Source organism: Ochotona curzoniae, unplaced genomic scaffold (genome assembly GCF_017591425.1).
Source record: "Ochotona curzoniae isolate NIBS_2020 unplaced genomic scaffold, NIBS_Ocur_1.0 contig_2235, whole genome shotgun sequence".
Taxonomy (NCBI): domain Eukaryota; kingdom Metazoa; phylum Chordata; class Mammalia; order Lagomorpha; family Ochotonidae; genus Ochotona; species Ochotona curzoniae.
In genome coordinates this window covers 2860011-2876226 of record NW_024465384.1, presented here as the reverse complement: position 1 = coordinate 2876226, position 16216 = coordinate 2860011, and the positions used below count along the sequence as shown (strand labels likewise).

Genomic DNA, 16216 nt, shown 5'->3' with positions numbered 1-16216 from the left:
TTTAAAGCCACAATTAAATACATATTCTGCCTAATAAATCTGGAATAAAAAAAAAAACTTGGCCTTCCTCACTGAATAAACCAGTTTCAAATATCTTGGTGCCTTCTAAAGATTTCTAAGATCAGTAATTGGAAGTGATAATCCCCAGGCCTGTATGTGCTTCACAATCTATCTGACAGCAATTTTCCTGCCAAGCAGCTTGCCAGTGTTTGCAGATTTTTTTTTTGGTATCTACAGGCAGTGAGTGTTTGAATTTTAAAAAAGGACACAATAAATTATAAAATAATTCAGAGGCTTAGAGGCTTCAAAACTCTTCGAAGCTGCATATTCCCCTTGAGTTTAATGCAGAAAAAAAAGCAAAAGTAAACAAATTACAGTGTGCAAGTAGACAAATGGTTGGAACACCTTCTTCAGAAAACAAAAGCCAAAGTTACACACAGCCATAATCATCTGAACAACAGAGGCTGAAAATATGAAGAAAAAAAAAATACCTCATGTCCTGGATCAAGGAGACCCTGAGTGTGGGGAGCACGACGCCCGAGTCAGACTTCCTTCTTTCTGGTCCCAGGGCAACTATGTGGAAAAATACCAACAAAGCATTAGAGAATATCAGCAAAGACTCAAAACCCACACTGCTCACATTCTATAAATAAGTGTTTTGAAACTGCTTTGAAAAAGACTCATTTTAAAGGCAACCAAAACCTTCAAATCCTCTTCCCTGACTGCTGCTACTTTATTGAAACTGTCAACCAGTTATTTTCTTTGTAGTTAATTTGAGGTTGACTTTGAAATTCAAATGCTACTTAAAACAAAAATCCAGCTAATAAACATTAACATATAAAACTTGTGGCCGTAAGCGCCAGTATTTTCTAAAGGCGTTTTAATAACTGGATAATCACATCTCAGCCGTGTCTATAACACAAGCTACTGAGTTTGTTACTTATGTCTGCTAGGGGACTGAAGTCACACAGTCTAAAGGCCAGAAGGGGATACTAAAAATACCCAATGCTTTGAGCTCTTCCATCTGGTATCTTTCTACTTCGATGTTTTTATTTATTTGAGAGACAGAGTATCTCACGTCTGCTAGTATACTTCCTAAATAACTTAACGGCAGCAGCTGGTCCAGGAGCACACCCAGCCTGGAGCTCAAGGCAGGCGTTTCATGGGAATGGCAGGAACCCAGCTGTCTGTTCCCTCACCTGCTGCCTGCCAGGATGTGCATCAGCAGGAAGCTGGACTGGGAACCGTGCTCCATTAGGCCAAACACCTGCTTCTAACCTGTTATTCCATTTCAAAGCACTCTCTAGGGGTGGCTGCGCTTTTGATCCAGCTCCCTAATACTGTGCCAGGGAGAGCAAGGGAGGATGACTCAAGTCCTCAGGCTGCTGGGATACCTGAAGGAAGCTTCTGCCTCCTGGTTTAGGACTGGTTCGACTCCAGTCCATGTGGGCAGTGAACCAGCACATGGAATATCTCTCTCTGCCTCTCTTTCTCTGTAATTCTACCTTTTCAGTAAATTATCTTTAAAAACAGAACAGAAGAGTAGAGAACACCGAAGTACTTTCCTATATGGCTTATTAGCAGTTTCAGAGGAAGAGCTTGGAAGCCCAGGTGCAGAGCCAGGTGAGGGGTTTAAGGGGTTTCCATTTGGAGAGCCAGAATCTAAAAAAGTTTCCTGGATGTCTATGCTAGCCAAGGGAGAAATTTATAAACCATGAAAACGTTTACTTTCACTACTATTTCTTACTACAAAGTACTTGCAGGCAAGAGACCACTGTTTCAACGTGGAGATTCACGGATTTAATACTTGGTTACAGGGAATCTGCAGCTGACTTAACTGCCTGTGAAGACAGCAAGCAGACCAACGACAGAGACGTTACTTCTGTATAACCACATACACAGTCTATGGGCAAATACGTAACTAACAGAAAACTTTTGTGGAAGGACGATGATTAAAGAGTGAATTCGCAGGTGAGATCCAGAATTAGCATTTAAATGCAGCATCTTAGAGACAGGAGCTGGATCAGTGTTTAAGAGATCCGTACGTCATTCTGAAACGCTGTACCCAAAACGCTATACTACTGAATGGCACATGGATCTTTTAAGTTCTCTGCAGGGTGTGAGGGTAGGGCACAGAGCATGGTTTTATCTATTTATTTAAGAGGCAGAGAGGCAGAGATCTTCCACCAGCTGGTTCACTCCCCAAATGCCTGGAACAGCTGGGGTTGGGTCAGGCCAAAACTGGGAGTAGGGAACTCCATCTGGGTCTCCCCTGGCACCACTGCTCGCCACCGACAGCACATCAGCAGGAGGCTGGGAAGGAGAACAGAGATGTGTGACCAGAACTCAGGCTTCCAAGCCGTGTCTAAACTGCTGCTATCAACACCCACCCCTGCTACGTTTCAAAATGGAAATCTCTGGGGAACAGAGAGTCCCTGTTATAGGACGAACTGCATTCTGAGACTTTGCTGAGAGAGGACTTGGAGGCTCAAGGCAGGTGTCAGGGGTCAAAACTCCCACAGCTCGCAGAGTTAAAATTGTGTAGGTGTGCACAGTTGGAACACAATATTGTTTTTCAAGAACAAAGTCTTTTGTTTTTAGATTGAGGTCTTGGTACATATTTCACTGTTTCATATTTTTAACTCCCAACTTCTTTGGTTGAATCACCAGAAGTATTAGAACAATATTTATAAAATTCACCCTTCCAGACAACGAACTTTAGTTTCAAAAGCTACATGGCTCATATTAATCCTAATTAAGATTGTTAATTAACTTGTGTTCATTTAAAAAACAGTAAAATAACTTGTGTAATTCATTAAAAAATATTACTTTTGAGGGGAAGGATGACAAACACAGAGAGAAAAAGTTCTTTCATTCCCTGATTCACTCCTCAACTGTCTGCTACAGTCAGACCGTGGCAGGCCTAAGCTGAATCTAGAACTCCACCTGAGTGTCTCACCCAGGTGTTGAGACCCAATCCGCTTGAGTCGTTTGCTGCCTCCTTTATTACATATTACCAGGAAGCTGAACTGGCAAACGGAGCTGGGACTCCAACCCAGGCACTCTAACACACGGATGGATGAGCCCAGCAGTCTCAGCTGCCATGCCCCAACCGTGTGATTCTCACACTATGCGACACTGCAGCACAGATGCTGCCTGCCAGAGGCTTTGACACATTTTCCACTTCTCAGTGTGGACCCCAGAGTTTTGCTTTGCTCACTAGTGACGAACTGAAGGACCCTGCAGAAGCTAGCGCTCCGCTCTCCAACGGAACTACCCAGTGCTCGACCAACAAAACCGCAAAGCTTCTCACATCCTAGCAGTTGGACATGAGCCCCAAAAACCAAAGGCTCCCATTATGCTGCCTCAACTAAGCTTGGCTTTCCAATTTTTCATCCTGCAAGTGGCTATTCTGTCTTGGGAATTTACTTTTTTTTTTTTTTTAAAGATTTATTTTTATTATTTTTTCATTGGAAAGGCGGATATACAGAGAGGAGAGACAGAGAGGAAGATCTTCCGTCCGATGATTCACTCCCCAAGTGAGCGCAACGGGCCGATACTATGCCGATCCGAAGCCAGGAGCCTCTTCCGGGTCTCCCACGTGGGTGCAGGGTCCCAAAGCTTTGGGCCGTCCTCGACTGCTTTCCCAGGCCACAGGCAGGGAGCTGGAAGGGAAGCGGGGCTGCCAGGATTAGAACCGGCACCCATATGGGATCCCGGGCGTGCTAGGTGAGGACCTTAACCACTTGCGCCACCGCGCCGAGCCCGGGAATTTACTTTTTAAAATTAGGATAAGCTGCTGTGGTTACAGTACTAAGTCTGAACAGTTCCATTTTCTGTTGGAGACAATTTTGGGCCATATACTGCTTTTTTTTGACAAAAAGGCAGAGGAGATAGATATTAGAGAATGCTTTCTACACGTTTTTAACAATACATTTGTTGGAAAGGTAGAGAGACAGAGACAATCTTGTACCCACTGGTACATTTCCTGACTGCCCACAACAGCTCAAAGCCAGGAGCCAGAGTGTCCATCTGGGTCTCCCTCAAGGGTAGCAGGGACCTATTCACTGTGGTCATCATCAACTTGCCTCCCGGGGATATTAGCAGGAAATTAGCTCAGGCCAACATCACAAGCAGTGGCTCAACCCATTGTGCCACAAGGTCTGCCGTGGAAAAGCTTTTATACCTGATCTACTTTCTTGTAACTACTGCCTGGGACATTAGGACCTTGCTCTTCTATTTCACAGCTTCAGGACAATGCAGCATCAAACTCATTTTTCTGTCTCATTCAACAATTACAAATGAAGTTTCCAATAATAAAAAACATATTTAAGCTAATTTGCCGTGTAAGGGCAGTGGAGAAAAAGGAATTGGGGATGGATACAAGGTATTACAGCCACATTTGTATTTTTTTTTTTAGTATATTATTTATTTTTATTGGACAGGCAGATTTACAGAAAGAAGGACAGACAGAAAGATCTTCCATTCTCTGATTCACTCCCCAAGTGACCACAACGGCTGGTGCTGAGCCAATCCAAAGCCAGGAGCCAGGAACTTTTTCTAGGTCTCCTACGTAGGTGCAGCGTCCCAAGGCTTTGGGTTGTCCTCAGTTGCTTTCCCAGGCCATAAGCAGGGAGCTGGATGGGAAGTTGAGCAGCAGGGATAGGAACTGGCACCCATATCAGATTCCAGCGCATTCAAGGTGAGAACCTTAACTACTAGGCTACCATGCCAGGCTCTCAGCCGTATTTGTAATGCTTTATTTCTTCTTATTATTTTCAAAAGGGAATTATTAACATAATATTTTTAAAAGATTTATTCATTTATTTAATTTTTTAAAATTATATTTTGGCAATCTTTATATTGTTGATTAGGGTAAAAAGTTACAAGGGCTAAAGGGAATATTGAGGAGAAGCCCCACCCAGTCTCCCACCCACCCCAGGTCCTATTTATTTATTTTTGCCTGGTGCAATGGCTCAGAGGACAAATCCTTACCTTGAATTGGTGGCCATATATGATACTAACACCACAGGGCAAGGCTTAGCCTGTTATGCTACAGCACCAACCCCAATACTTTATTTCTTAAGTTAGTTTTTAGTTTATATGTTTTTCTAAATTTGAAATAATTCAAAACTTTATAAAGCTTTTCAAACAACTGCCTGTTTTAAAACATTCCTTCTTTTATTTTTTTTTTAAAAAAGGATTTACTCATTTTTTTTTTAATTGAAAAGGCAGATCATGTTTACAGAGAGAATGAGAGACACAGAGAAATATCTTTCATCTGCTGGTTCACTCCCCAAGTGGCTGCAGCTGAGCCAATCCGAAGTCAGGCGCTGCTTCTGGGTCTCTCATGCAATGCAGGGTCCCAAGGCTTTGGGCCGTCCTCCACTGCTTTCCCAGGCCACAAGCAGGAGCTGGATAGGAAGTGGGGCAGTCCACGACACGAACTGGGATCCTGGGCACACAAGGTGAGGTGTTGGCTATTGAGCTATTGTACCGGGCCTTAAAACATTTTATTTCTATTAGCTTCCCATTATCCCTTCTACTTTTTGTGAATTAGATGGTCATTTACATAAAGTAAAATATGCCTCTTCGTGGGAAAAAAAAAGAAGCATTAGTTAGGCCATTTAGCTTGGGGTTGGCCTTGTGGCACAGTGGGTAGTAAGCTCTTGCTTTGCATATTGTCCCTGCTGCTGTGCTTCCAATCCAGTTACCTGCTAGCGTACCTGGGAAGGCAGTTCCAATTAGTTGGGCCCTACTACCAAAGCATAAGGGTCAGATGAAATTCCTGGCTTTTGGCTTCAGCCTGGCCCAGTGCCAGCCATTATGACTGACTGGAAAGTGAACCAACAAGTTCTTTCTCTCCTTTTCTCCCTCTCTGTCTGACACTCTGCCTCTCATATACTTAAGTAAATCTTGGACAAAAACAAGAAAAACAACTTAGGAAAGCCTATTTAACTTGTAGGTAAAAGTAGAGGTTCATGGAAAACATTCTGAAGGTTTGTGTACAAATAATCAAAAGTAGGAAATTGTTTCAGAAACAAGAAGGTGAAATACAGGGTGAGGAAACCGAGAACCGGAACAGCACGACACAGCCAGTATCTTTTCCCTAGACTGTAGCTGAGGACGCAGAGATGTCAAGTGACTTTTGCTGGGTCTCATGGCTGGTAAACAGTGGTGATAACCATGAATGATTTCTGAGAAGATGCAACAATGTCTGTTGTCATGGTCCAGTGCCGCGGGATCTACAGGAGCCACAGTGCAAGCCAAAGCCAGTGCCTCTCACCTGGGGATTCTGCAAGGTGCTCCTGTTTCTCTTCCCTGTCCTGAAACTGAATTAAATGTGACCACAAGGCTGACTTCCCCTGAAACAAGAAGGTACACAAAAATTGTCACTTTTGAAGAAGTAATTGAGCAACAAAAAGCTTCTCACGATGATGGCCACTTAGAGGTTTGGTGACCCAAACTCTTCCATTCCTGGCGTATCAGATCCTGGGTGTCTCCCTGCTGTGCTCGAAGGGCCATCCCTTGTCCACTGAGAGACTGGCAGGAGGGCAGGCACAGCGATGCAAGATGCCAGCTTGGCTGCTCCTGACTGAATGGGATTGGGGCTGTCTATGTTGGCCACACTGTTACCCAGGAAAGTGAGAGGTTTTGGCGGCACACTAAGCATCCGTGTACCACTTACAGAGTGTACAAGGAGCGGCAATGACAGGAAACCATCAGAGAGCAGAGACTGAGAAAAGCAGAGGAAGAAATAAACATGCGCACATCAGAAAAAACAAAGGGAAGCCAGAGAAGCAAGGACAGAGACTACTGGAATCTTCCCACCCGAATTACTCAGTCTCACCTGGCAACGACAGAAGGTGCCAACTCCAGGACCCGGCAGGGGACAAAGCCTCTAGCGTGCTGCTGTTCTACCCTTCTTGCTCCAGGAAAGCTACCCAGATCCGTCCACTTGGCAGTTAGTTATCTCTTGTTATGTGCTTGTGTATGCGATTGGGATTAAAATGCCCCTGGCACCCATGTGGGCATTCTACAACCTCTCGAGACCGTTACCTGCTTGACCTGCAGGCCATGGCTCCAGATTCGTTCCAGGAGGTCACAGAGGCTGGCAATCAGGGTATTCTCCTCCAAGCCTGTGAGGTTGGCTTCTCCATGGCCCAGTTCTACGGCTTCGTGTCCCATTTTCTCCACCAACATTCGTTTTGTCTGAAACATCAAGTACGGTCACAAGTTTTAGCCCAGCTGCGAAGCCAAACACACACACACACACACACACACACACACACACACACACACACAGAGGCTGGGACTGCAGCAGGACAGTGACTTTTCTTCATCACGCTTTGCACAGAGATGGCCAACCAGCCAAAGTAATATTATCTGTGTTTCACTATTCTCCCAGAGAATTATAGGGTCACTAATGAGAAAGTAAACAGTATTTGTGACGTGTCCCCATGGTGAAAAAACTGCTCATGCCCGACCACACTGCAGTGTGAACCTCTGTGACGCTGGCAGTCACAGCTGACTAAGAACAGCCAGTGTCCCGGGATGGAGTCCGTCTGTGCCCAGCTCCCCGGCACGCTGCAGGGAACTGCACACAGGGAGCCCCAAGCATTTGGAGAACTCTGACGTCTTCCTTTTCTGCTCTTCCTTCCCTCTTCTAGCTTGGCACTGCTCATGAGTACGCACCAAAAATAGAAGGGAATGGAAGCCAGTTTAGACTAAAATTGACGGGCACCCATCTTGTAGCTCCCGTACAGCACACGTTGGCTGAGAACCTTCTTCCCCTGGGTGGCTGTATGCCCAAGATGAGCATGGTGCATTTACTGAATACTTAGGTAATGAACTTAAGAAATGCCTGTCAAATAAATCTGGAGGTACAGGCAAAGCTGACATTCTGGGTCTTAGCATTTTGTTACTACTTCTGACAATACAGACATCTGAGAGAACAGTGTGCAACACACACAGCTAAGGTCTTCTTCCTTAAGGGTATGCGGGTGCAGGTTCATGCGCAGGTCAAGCCGTACCCAGTTACATACAATCACCGAAAATGTGCTTTCACATTTTCACAATGATGCAATTCCTGGGTGGCTCAGTATGTACACAAACTGGCAGGGAGGACAGCAATGTGTGGGGAGGCTGAGGGAACCACACAGGGTTCCCACATCCCTGAGGGGACATGGAGGCCCGTGACTTCTGGATAGAGCATGTGGGTCTCGGCCACAGTCAAGGCTTTTCCAGGGTTAGCTGTGGTCACCTGACCTCACATGCTGTAGACATGAACGTGTGCTGCTTGGCCCCAGGGAGCAATACATACCTTCATCCGACATTCTTTTAGCAAGCCTTCTACAAACTTCCAGTTGGTTTGTGCAATCACCGCAGGAGAGAGGTCTGACAATTTGGGTTGTCTCAGGTTCTTCCCTAAACTTCTTGCCTCTTGCATGTATTTCTAAAAATTAAAGAGCAGTTTTAAGGCATGAACAGCAGAGATTCCTCTAAGCTACGTAACCTTACACAAACACGTGCAGGAACAAACAAGATGCAGTAAAGCCCTAAAGGAGCATGTGCAATGTGCAACGGCCTTAGCGTGTGCACAGGCAGAGGGTGCCTGTCCTCCCCAACAACTTGTTAACTGCCGTGAAAGCAGGGTGACTGAGGCTCCAAGGAGCTAAAGCTCCATCCAAACAAAACTCCATTCAAAATGAGGTGGAGTTTTATTTAGCTTCGTCTTTTTTACTGGGGACCATCAAAGCTGTGACTGGTCAAGACCATGGCTGGGATCTGGATGACAAGCTGGGGGAAACACTGGGCAGCAGCTGAGGACACTCAGATGGCTGCTTTCCTCCACCCCTTTCCCTCAGTAACCCAGGGCTAGAGGGCAGCTCTCCAACCTTGTCTTGGGCTTCAGCCAAGCCACAATGGTAAAAGCAGGCACTCTGAACGCCCGCCACAAGCAGCTTCACCATCTCGAGTCCATCAGTGGACGCGAGCACTCCTCAGCCTACCTGAGGGAGCACAGAGCGTGCCCACCAACCTCAGGACAAAGCAGGACATGCGTCGGAGGCCTGTCCTCTCCCTTGGCTTGTTCCATGGTCAGGGGGAAGGGGATTGCAGTGCTCACGGTCGCAGTGCCTCTGGTGCCCTGCTCTTTGACAGCTGGCTTGGGGATTTTCATTAAAGAAAACCACGACGTCTGATGAGCACGTAACGTACTGTGATGGCTCTTCTTTCTAAGCTACCTGGGAAGGCTCACTCAGACACCGGATGCTTCCGTCAGGATCACAGGGCAGTCTCCAAAACATCCAAGCATTTTAGGACCATATTTAGACAGTGACGTGCTAAATTATTATAAGTTGGCAGAGTGAGCCAGCATAGCACGTCCTCCCACGGGCACATAAGGGAAATTCAGATATGTAAAGTAATTTAGATCTGGGTGAGTCCTTTACATAGAAGAGCACTTGGGCATTTCATATACTTCCCCTGCGGAAGGAAAGTCATTGGCTAAATCTGGTAAGAGCAGTGGAAAGTCCAGTTAGGGATTCAGCAGTCAGCTCGCAGGCCTGCCACTTTCTAGCCTTTGCAATCAAGAGAATGTTAACAAATGATGTTTCTTTTCTAGCTCAATCATTTTAAGTAGCAATTTAAAAATCAAATGAACTCTGAAGGCATCTGCTTCCCACACTTTCTTGTTTCAAGTATTTTTTTAGAGGTTCAAACAAAGAAGGGTAAACTGAGAAATGAAGGACAATTATCACCATTAGGCAAGTTAAGTGTAATAAGCAGGCCTGGTGTGATAGCCGAGCAACTGAAGTCCTTGTCTTGAATGTGCCAGGATACCATATGGGCACTGGTTCTAATCCCAGTGGGTCCCCTCCCCATCCAGCTCCCTGCCTGTGGCTTGGGAAAGCAGTCGAGGACAGCACAAAGCCTTGGGACCCTGCACCCACGTGGGAGACCCGGAAGAGGCTCTGGGCTCCTAGCTTCAGACTGGTGCAGCTCTGGCCATTGCGGCAGCTTGGGGAGTGAATCATTGGATGAAAGATCTTCCTCTCTGCCACTCCTCCTCTCTGTACACCTAACTTTCCAATAAAAATAAAAAACAAATATATTTTTTAAAAAATGTAACAAACACTATGGGAAACAGCCTGAAAGTTAGCTTTCCAGTAATGAAATGATGGAAAGCTCGACCTGGAACACCTTAGAACAGATCAACAAAATGTTGTGGCCATAATGGCTGGAGTTGAGTCTGTCTGAAGGCAGGAGCCAAACGTTTCTTACAGGTCTCCCACATGGGTGCAGGATCCCAAGGCCTTGGGCTGTCCTCTATTGCTTTCCCAGGTCACAAATGGGGAGCTGGATGGGAAGTAGAGCAGCGGAGACATAAACCGGTGCCCATATGGAATCCCGGTTGATGTTAACGTGAGGATTTAGTCACCAGGCTATTGCGCCAGGCTTGAGACCTCAAGTTTTCCTTCTTCTTCAGAAACACATGCATCAGCTTAAAAAAAAAAACAACTCTTTATTTGAAAGGGGGAAGGGTGAAGGTAGGGTGGGAGCAAAAGAGAGAGAGAGGGAGGGAGGGAGAGATGGAAGGAGAAAGGAAGGAAGAAACAGAGAAAGAAAGAAAAGAAAAGGAAAGGAAAAGATAGAGCGAAGGAAGAAAAGAGAGAAAAGAAGAAGAGAGGGAGGAAAAGAGGGAGGGAACCAGAGAAAAGAGACAGTACGTTTCCATTCAGTGGTTCATTCCCCAGGTGTCTGCCACAGCTGGGGCTGAGGTTAAGGACAGAGCTGAGATCTTGGAACTTAATCCAGGCTTTGCACAGGGATGCCAGGAACTCAATTACTTGATCCATTCCTGTTGTTTCTCAGGGTCTGTCTAACAACAGGCTAGAGTCAGGAGCTAGGAACAGAAGCCCAGTGTTCTGATACAGGATGCGTTTTAACCACTAGGATAAATGTTTTCCCAGCATGGTTTCCCAGTGAAATTCCAGACTGCCCTCTAAGTGATCCTATTTACCAGGTCTCCACAGGGTCAGATGTGACGCCTCCTTCTGAGCATCTCTGCTGGGGCCAGAGTACAGCAACAGCCCCCGATGTGTGCAGAAACAACACGAGACGGTGGGGCAGTGAGGAAGGAGACCCTTCCTCAGATTGAGCAGCCAGGCTGTCTCTACACAGGCCAGACACTGGGCCAGGTCTTGAGGGTAAACACGGCACGCAGTAATGGGTAGCCATAAAGAATGTTCTCACTTTGGTTTGAAAGGTAACACACACACACACACACACACACACACACACACACACACATATACACCTTTCAAACACTGGCTCACTTCCCAAATGCCCACAAAAGCTAGATTCAGGCAGGCTAGAATGAAGCCAGGGGTCTGCAATTCCATCTCCCTGGGCAGCAGGAATACAAGTACCCAAGACAGAGAGAATGAGAGAGAAAGATCCTCCATCTACCTCTTCACTCCCCAAATGGCCACAAGAGCTGGAGCTGAGCTGATCTGAAGCCAGGAGTGAGGGGTTTCTTCCAGGTCTCTCATGTGGGTGTCAGGTTCCAAGGTTTTAGGTCATACTCTGCTGCTTTCCCAGGGAGGCAGGAAATGAACCAGCATCCATATGGGATATTGACACTTGCAGACTGAGGATTAGCCAGTTGAGCCACTGTGCTGACCCCCAGAGCCATCATTTACCTACCTGGGTGTGCTAGTGGGGAGAGCAGAATTAGAAGTGGAGGAACCACGATTTGAACCAGGCATTCCACTATGGGATACGATCATCCCCAAATGTGCCAAAAACTCCACCCCGTCCCCCAAGGGAATGTTGTACTAATAAAGTCTATTTCTTTACAGATGGAAGCAGCCTGAATCTATTCGAGATTTCTACAATATTCTTTATTTCTGATGATAACAAAAGCAATAAGTGACTAGAAGATACCTATGAAAATATATCATCGTGCTGGCGCTGTGGTGTAACAGGTTAAGCTGTCACTGTGAACCTGGCATCCTAAACTGAAGTCCCACCTGCTCTACTTCAGACCCAGCTAACACTCCAGGGAAGGCGGTGGAAGCTGGGCCTCTGCCTCCCATGTGGGAGAACAGGATGGCATGCTTAGCACCAGGCTTTAGCACCTAGCTTCACCCTGGCTGTTGTAGTCATTATGGGAGTGAACCAGCAAATGAAGCCCTCTGTCTCTCTCTTGTTCCTGCTTTCTCTTTCAAACAAACACATCTTTAAACATCTTAAAGAATAAGTTCATTAAACAAAAAGAATACATGTGTTCTAACTCAATAAATAGTAAAGAGTAGTTATACTCTTCAATACAGGTTCTCCTTGAGTGTTCTGCTAAACACTACCCCTTTAACTGTTGTTAAACCACTGAGAAAACCACTGTAGGATTAAATATATCTGAACTAATGCCGCAGCGGAGGGCCGGGAGCGGGAGGCTACCAGCAGGAGCCTAAGGTCTTGTGCCCTCAGATGGACAGCACTCAGTGCAGCCACTTGCAGGTCAGTGACGACAGAAAACGGCTGGAAGCGGGATGCAGCTCTGCTGCTGTGTGTGCACTTAACTGGTCAAGTTTCCTGCACTTCTCACTGGACAGGAAGACTTCAGCAATACCTCTTAGCACTGAGATTCTATGAAGCTGACTGGATTTTCTGACCATGTAAAAATATGCAAATAGAAAAGGAAGTGTTTATAAAACTGCAAATAGAAAAGCTTCTTGATGTGGAACTGAGTCACTTCTGCAACTCTGCAAATTGCTTACCTGGAAAGCAGTTTATGTTTTAAAGCAATTTGCTACTTGGTGTCCTCGTCCCCACGGCCCCCTGATGAAGGGCGATCGGCACTGTCAACAACACGGAAATATTCACAGCAGCACATGCCAGCACAAGCCACCAGACTCGAGACGAAGCAGTGGCCCTGGGGCTGGGGCAGGAGGACAGCAGCCGAGGGGTCACACCTGAGGTGACGTGACGCCTTCTAGAACTAGGTGCACACACGCGTGTGGCTCACTCGGGGGCACTCAGCACAAGCTCTGGCAGCGACGTACCAGGCAGCACTCAGAGAAGGATTTTTTGGGAAGTCGTGCAGGAGGAGGTGGGCCCTGATCCCACTCCCAGAATGCCATGGAGTTCTGACAGATCTCAAATTCCCTTGAAGGCTAGCAGGATGGAGAAGTGCCAATGACAGAAAGCAAAAAAATAAAACACACACACAAAATGAACAGAAAAGAGAAAGAAAAAGCAGGACAAGGAAAAAGAGAGAGGCAAAACAGGCATGCATATGATAAAACCACAGCAAAATGGCCAGGGCAGGAAACGGAGCAGCAAAAACCCCAACCATGACATGGACCACACTTCGGCTCCCGAGATGTTTAAAATCATAGATGCAGGAACATACTAACAAAGATGCAGAATTTTGATGTTTCCTGCTTTATTTCTATACATTTGAGTTTAGAAACGTTATTATCTTCTGATTGCATATTTTTAGATTATAACAAATAATCAAAACTTACTTATACTTATCCAAATGTGTAATTATAATTTGTTCTCAAAGAATTCAAATAAAGCATAAGGATCTGATGTGTATGACAGTTTGAAAACACTTTTTTAAAAATGTCAGCAAATCAAAGACAAAGCACAGGCAGACACATCTACATTCAGAATGATAAACGCCGAATTCATCTGCCTACAGTGGATATACTGACCGAAAATGCACCCTAAACTCAGCCTTCATCCGGGCTTTTACATGGAAAGCCTTTTTTTTTTAAAAGAGTTTTATTTTAGGCTTATTAAAATTAACAAAAATAGAAAAATGGTATTTTTAGCTATAAGCACAAAAAGAATTAGTATTTAAAAATATATCTGAACAGTTTTTAAAAGGAAGGCAAAAAAGCCTGCAGAGCAGTGCCTGCTGGGCTGAAAAGGCCCAGCTCCTGGCTTCTGCCCGCACACCTACCTCCCGCAGGTCGCTGTCCAGGCCAACGTGCTCCGAGTGCTGGCGAAGCCGCTCCTTCCGGCGCTGCGTCGTGGCGCTGCGACTCACCCAGCGGCTGCAGAGGAAGCAAGTTAAAACCACTCAAGAAAAAGCTAGCCCTTGCCTTTGAATCGGAAAAACTGAACACAAAAGTGGACAGTATCTACTTTTTAATCAGCGCATTTAAAATATGTTTAAGTTATATGTTCTAAAAAAAGACTATTCCTTTTACTGGAAAGCAAAGTGTGCACAATGTGTGTAGGGGAGAGAGAGAGAATTTTACTCCCCAAATGCCTGCAACAGCTGGTGAGGGTGGCGGGGGGCATGGGAAGGCCAGGCCTCCAATGTGAGGGTGACAGGAACCCAGTCACTTAGGCCACCATCTGCTGCCTTCCCAGGCCCACTGGCAGGAAACAAGTGACCACAAATCAAATCAGGCACTCTGATACGGCAAAGGGACAGCTTACCCCATACGGTGCCACAACGCCCACCTTGTCACATTATTTTGTAAAAGACTGATTTATTTCTACTTAAAAGGCAGATTTTTACTACTTTTTTTTCCACAGAGAGAAGAGTTTCCATCTGCTGCTTTACTCCCCAAATCACTGCAACACCCAGAGAGCTGAGCTGATTAGAAGCCAGGAGCCAGGAGCTTGTGGGTATTGGACCCCAAGGCCCTGGGCTGCCCTCAGCTGCTTTTCCAAGCCACAAGCAGGGAGCTGGATGGCAAGTGGAGCAGCTGGAACACGAACTGGTGCCTGAATGGGATCCTGGTGCCACAGGGCAGAGGCTCAGCCTGGTGTGCCACCATGTTAGTCCCCTCGTAACAGTTGTAAGATTTATTTATTATTTGAAAGGCAGAGAGAGAGAGAGAGAGTGTGTGAGAGTAAAAGAGGGACTGAGATTGATGTAAGAAAAGGTTTTATACTTGACCTTAGCCAAAAGGCTGAGAAGCAATACAAAGAAAGATTTTAATGCCACTGGCTCAGTCCCCAAAGGTCTGTCAGAGCTGGGGCAAGGCTAGGCTGGTGGCGGAGTGTGGAGCTCAATCCAGATCCCCCGTAAGGGCGACAGGGACCCAGGTATTTCAGATTTCATCTGCTCAAATACCTAGGTCCCTGCCCTAAACAGGAAGGTGGAATCACAAAGCGGAAAAACCACTTGAACCCTGGCCCTTGCATCTGAGCTTCCCACACAGTGCTGTAATTGCTGCACCAAATGTTTGCCCACTTTTTTTAAATTTAAAGATGTATTTTTTATTGGAAAGTCAGATATACAGAGAGGAGGAGAGACAGAGAGGAAGCTCTTCTGTCTGATGATTCACTCCCCAAGTGACCTCAATGGCCAGAGCTGCACTGATCTGAAGCCAGGAGCCAGGAGCTCTTCCACGTCTCCCACGTGTGTGCAGGGTCCCAAGGCTTCGGGAAGTCCTCCACTGCTTTCCCAGGCCACAAGCACGGAGCTGGATGGGAAGTGGAGCTGCTGGGATTAGAACCGGCACCCATATAGGATTCTGGAACATTCAAGGTGAGGACTTTAACTGCTACGCTATGGCGCCGGGCCCTGCTCCCCCTCCGCCTTTTTTTTTTTTTAACAGTTTTACTGAGATATAACTAAAAGACCATATAATTCACCCAGCACAAACACAGCACAATCGCTTTTAGCAGATTTCCAAATATGTGCAGCTGTTGTTACAAGTAATACTTTTAATAAAAAAAAAAAGTGGAATTTAAAAAAAGGGGGGAGGCCAGCATGGTGGCGTGCAGGCTAATTCTCTGCCCTATAGATCCCACATGGGCACCAGTTTGTGTCCTGCGTGCTCCACTTCCTATCTGGCTGTCTGCCTTTTGCCCAGATGGAGAACCTTTCTCTACGTCTCCTCTCTGAAATGCATGCTTTTCAAATAAAAGTAAATTAAAAACAATTTTTTACCCACTTTCCTGTAGCCCTTGACCCTTTGTGTGTAATCAACTATGTAAAATTATCAGATTACCAAAATAAAATAATTTAAAAAAATGTTTTAAATAAAAGTTAAGGGCTAGCTCTACGGCCATGTGGCTTTAATCCTTGCCTTGAACACACCTGGATCCCATGTGGATGCCAGTTTATATCCTGGTGGCCTCGCTTCCCATCCACCTCCCTGCTTGTGGCCTAGGAAAGCAGTCGAGGATGGGCCAAAGCCTTGGGACCCTGCACCCGCGTGGAAGACCTGGAAGAAACTCT

At 46.0% G+C, this 16216-nt stretch overlaps 1 protein-coding gene across 1 annotated transcript in view; it reads right to left on the bottom strand.

Annotated features, from left to right (window-relative positions):
- DENND5B (DENN domain containing 5B) overlaps nucleotides 1-16216 on the bottom strand; it is a 151184-nt gene that overhangs the window by 22117 nt on the left and 112851 nt on the right. The window contains exons 8-12 of the mRNA XM_040972237.1: nucleotides 13976-14069; nucleotides 8324-8455; nucleotides 7060-7212; nucleotides 6287-6365; nucleotides 492-573 (exon numbers count right to left, since the gene is read on the bottom strand). Of these exons, the coding sequence (XP_040828171.1) occupies nucleotides 492-573; nucleotides 6287-6365; nucleotides 7060-7212; nucleotides 8324-8455; nucleotides 13976-14069 (540 nt within the window). The remainder of the gene's footprint in view (nucleotides 1-491; nucleotides 574-6286; nucleotides 6366-7059; nucleotides 7213-8323; nucleotides 8456-13975; nucleotides 14070-16216) is intronic.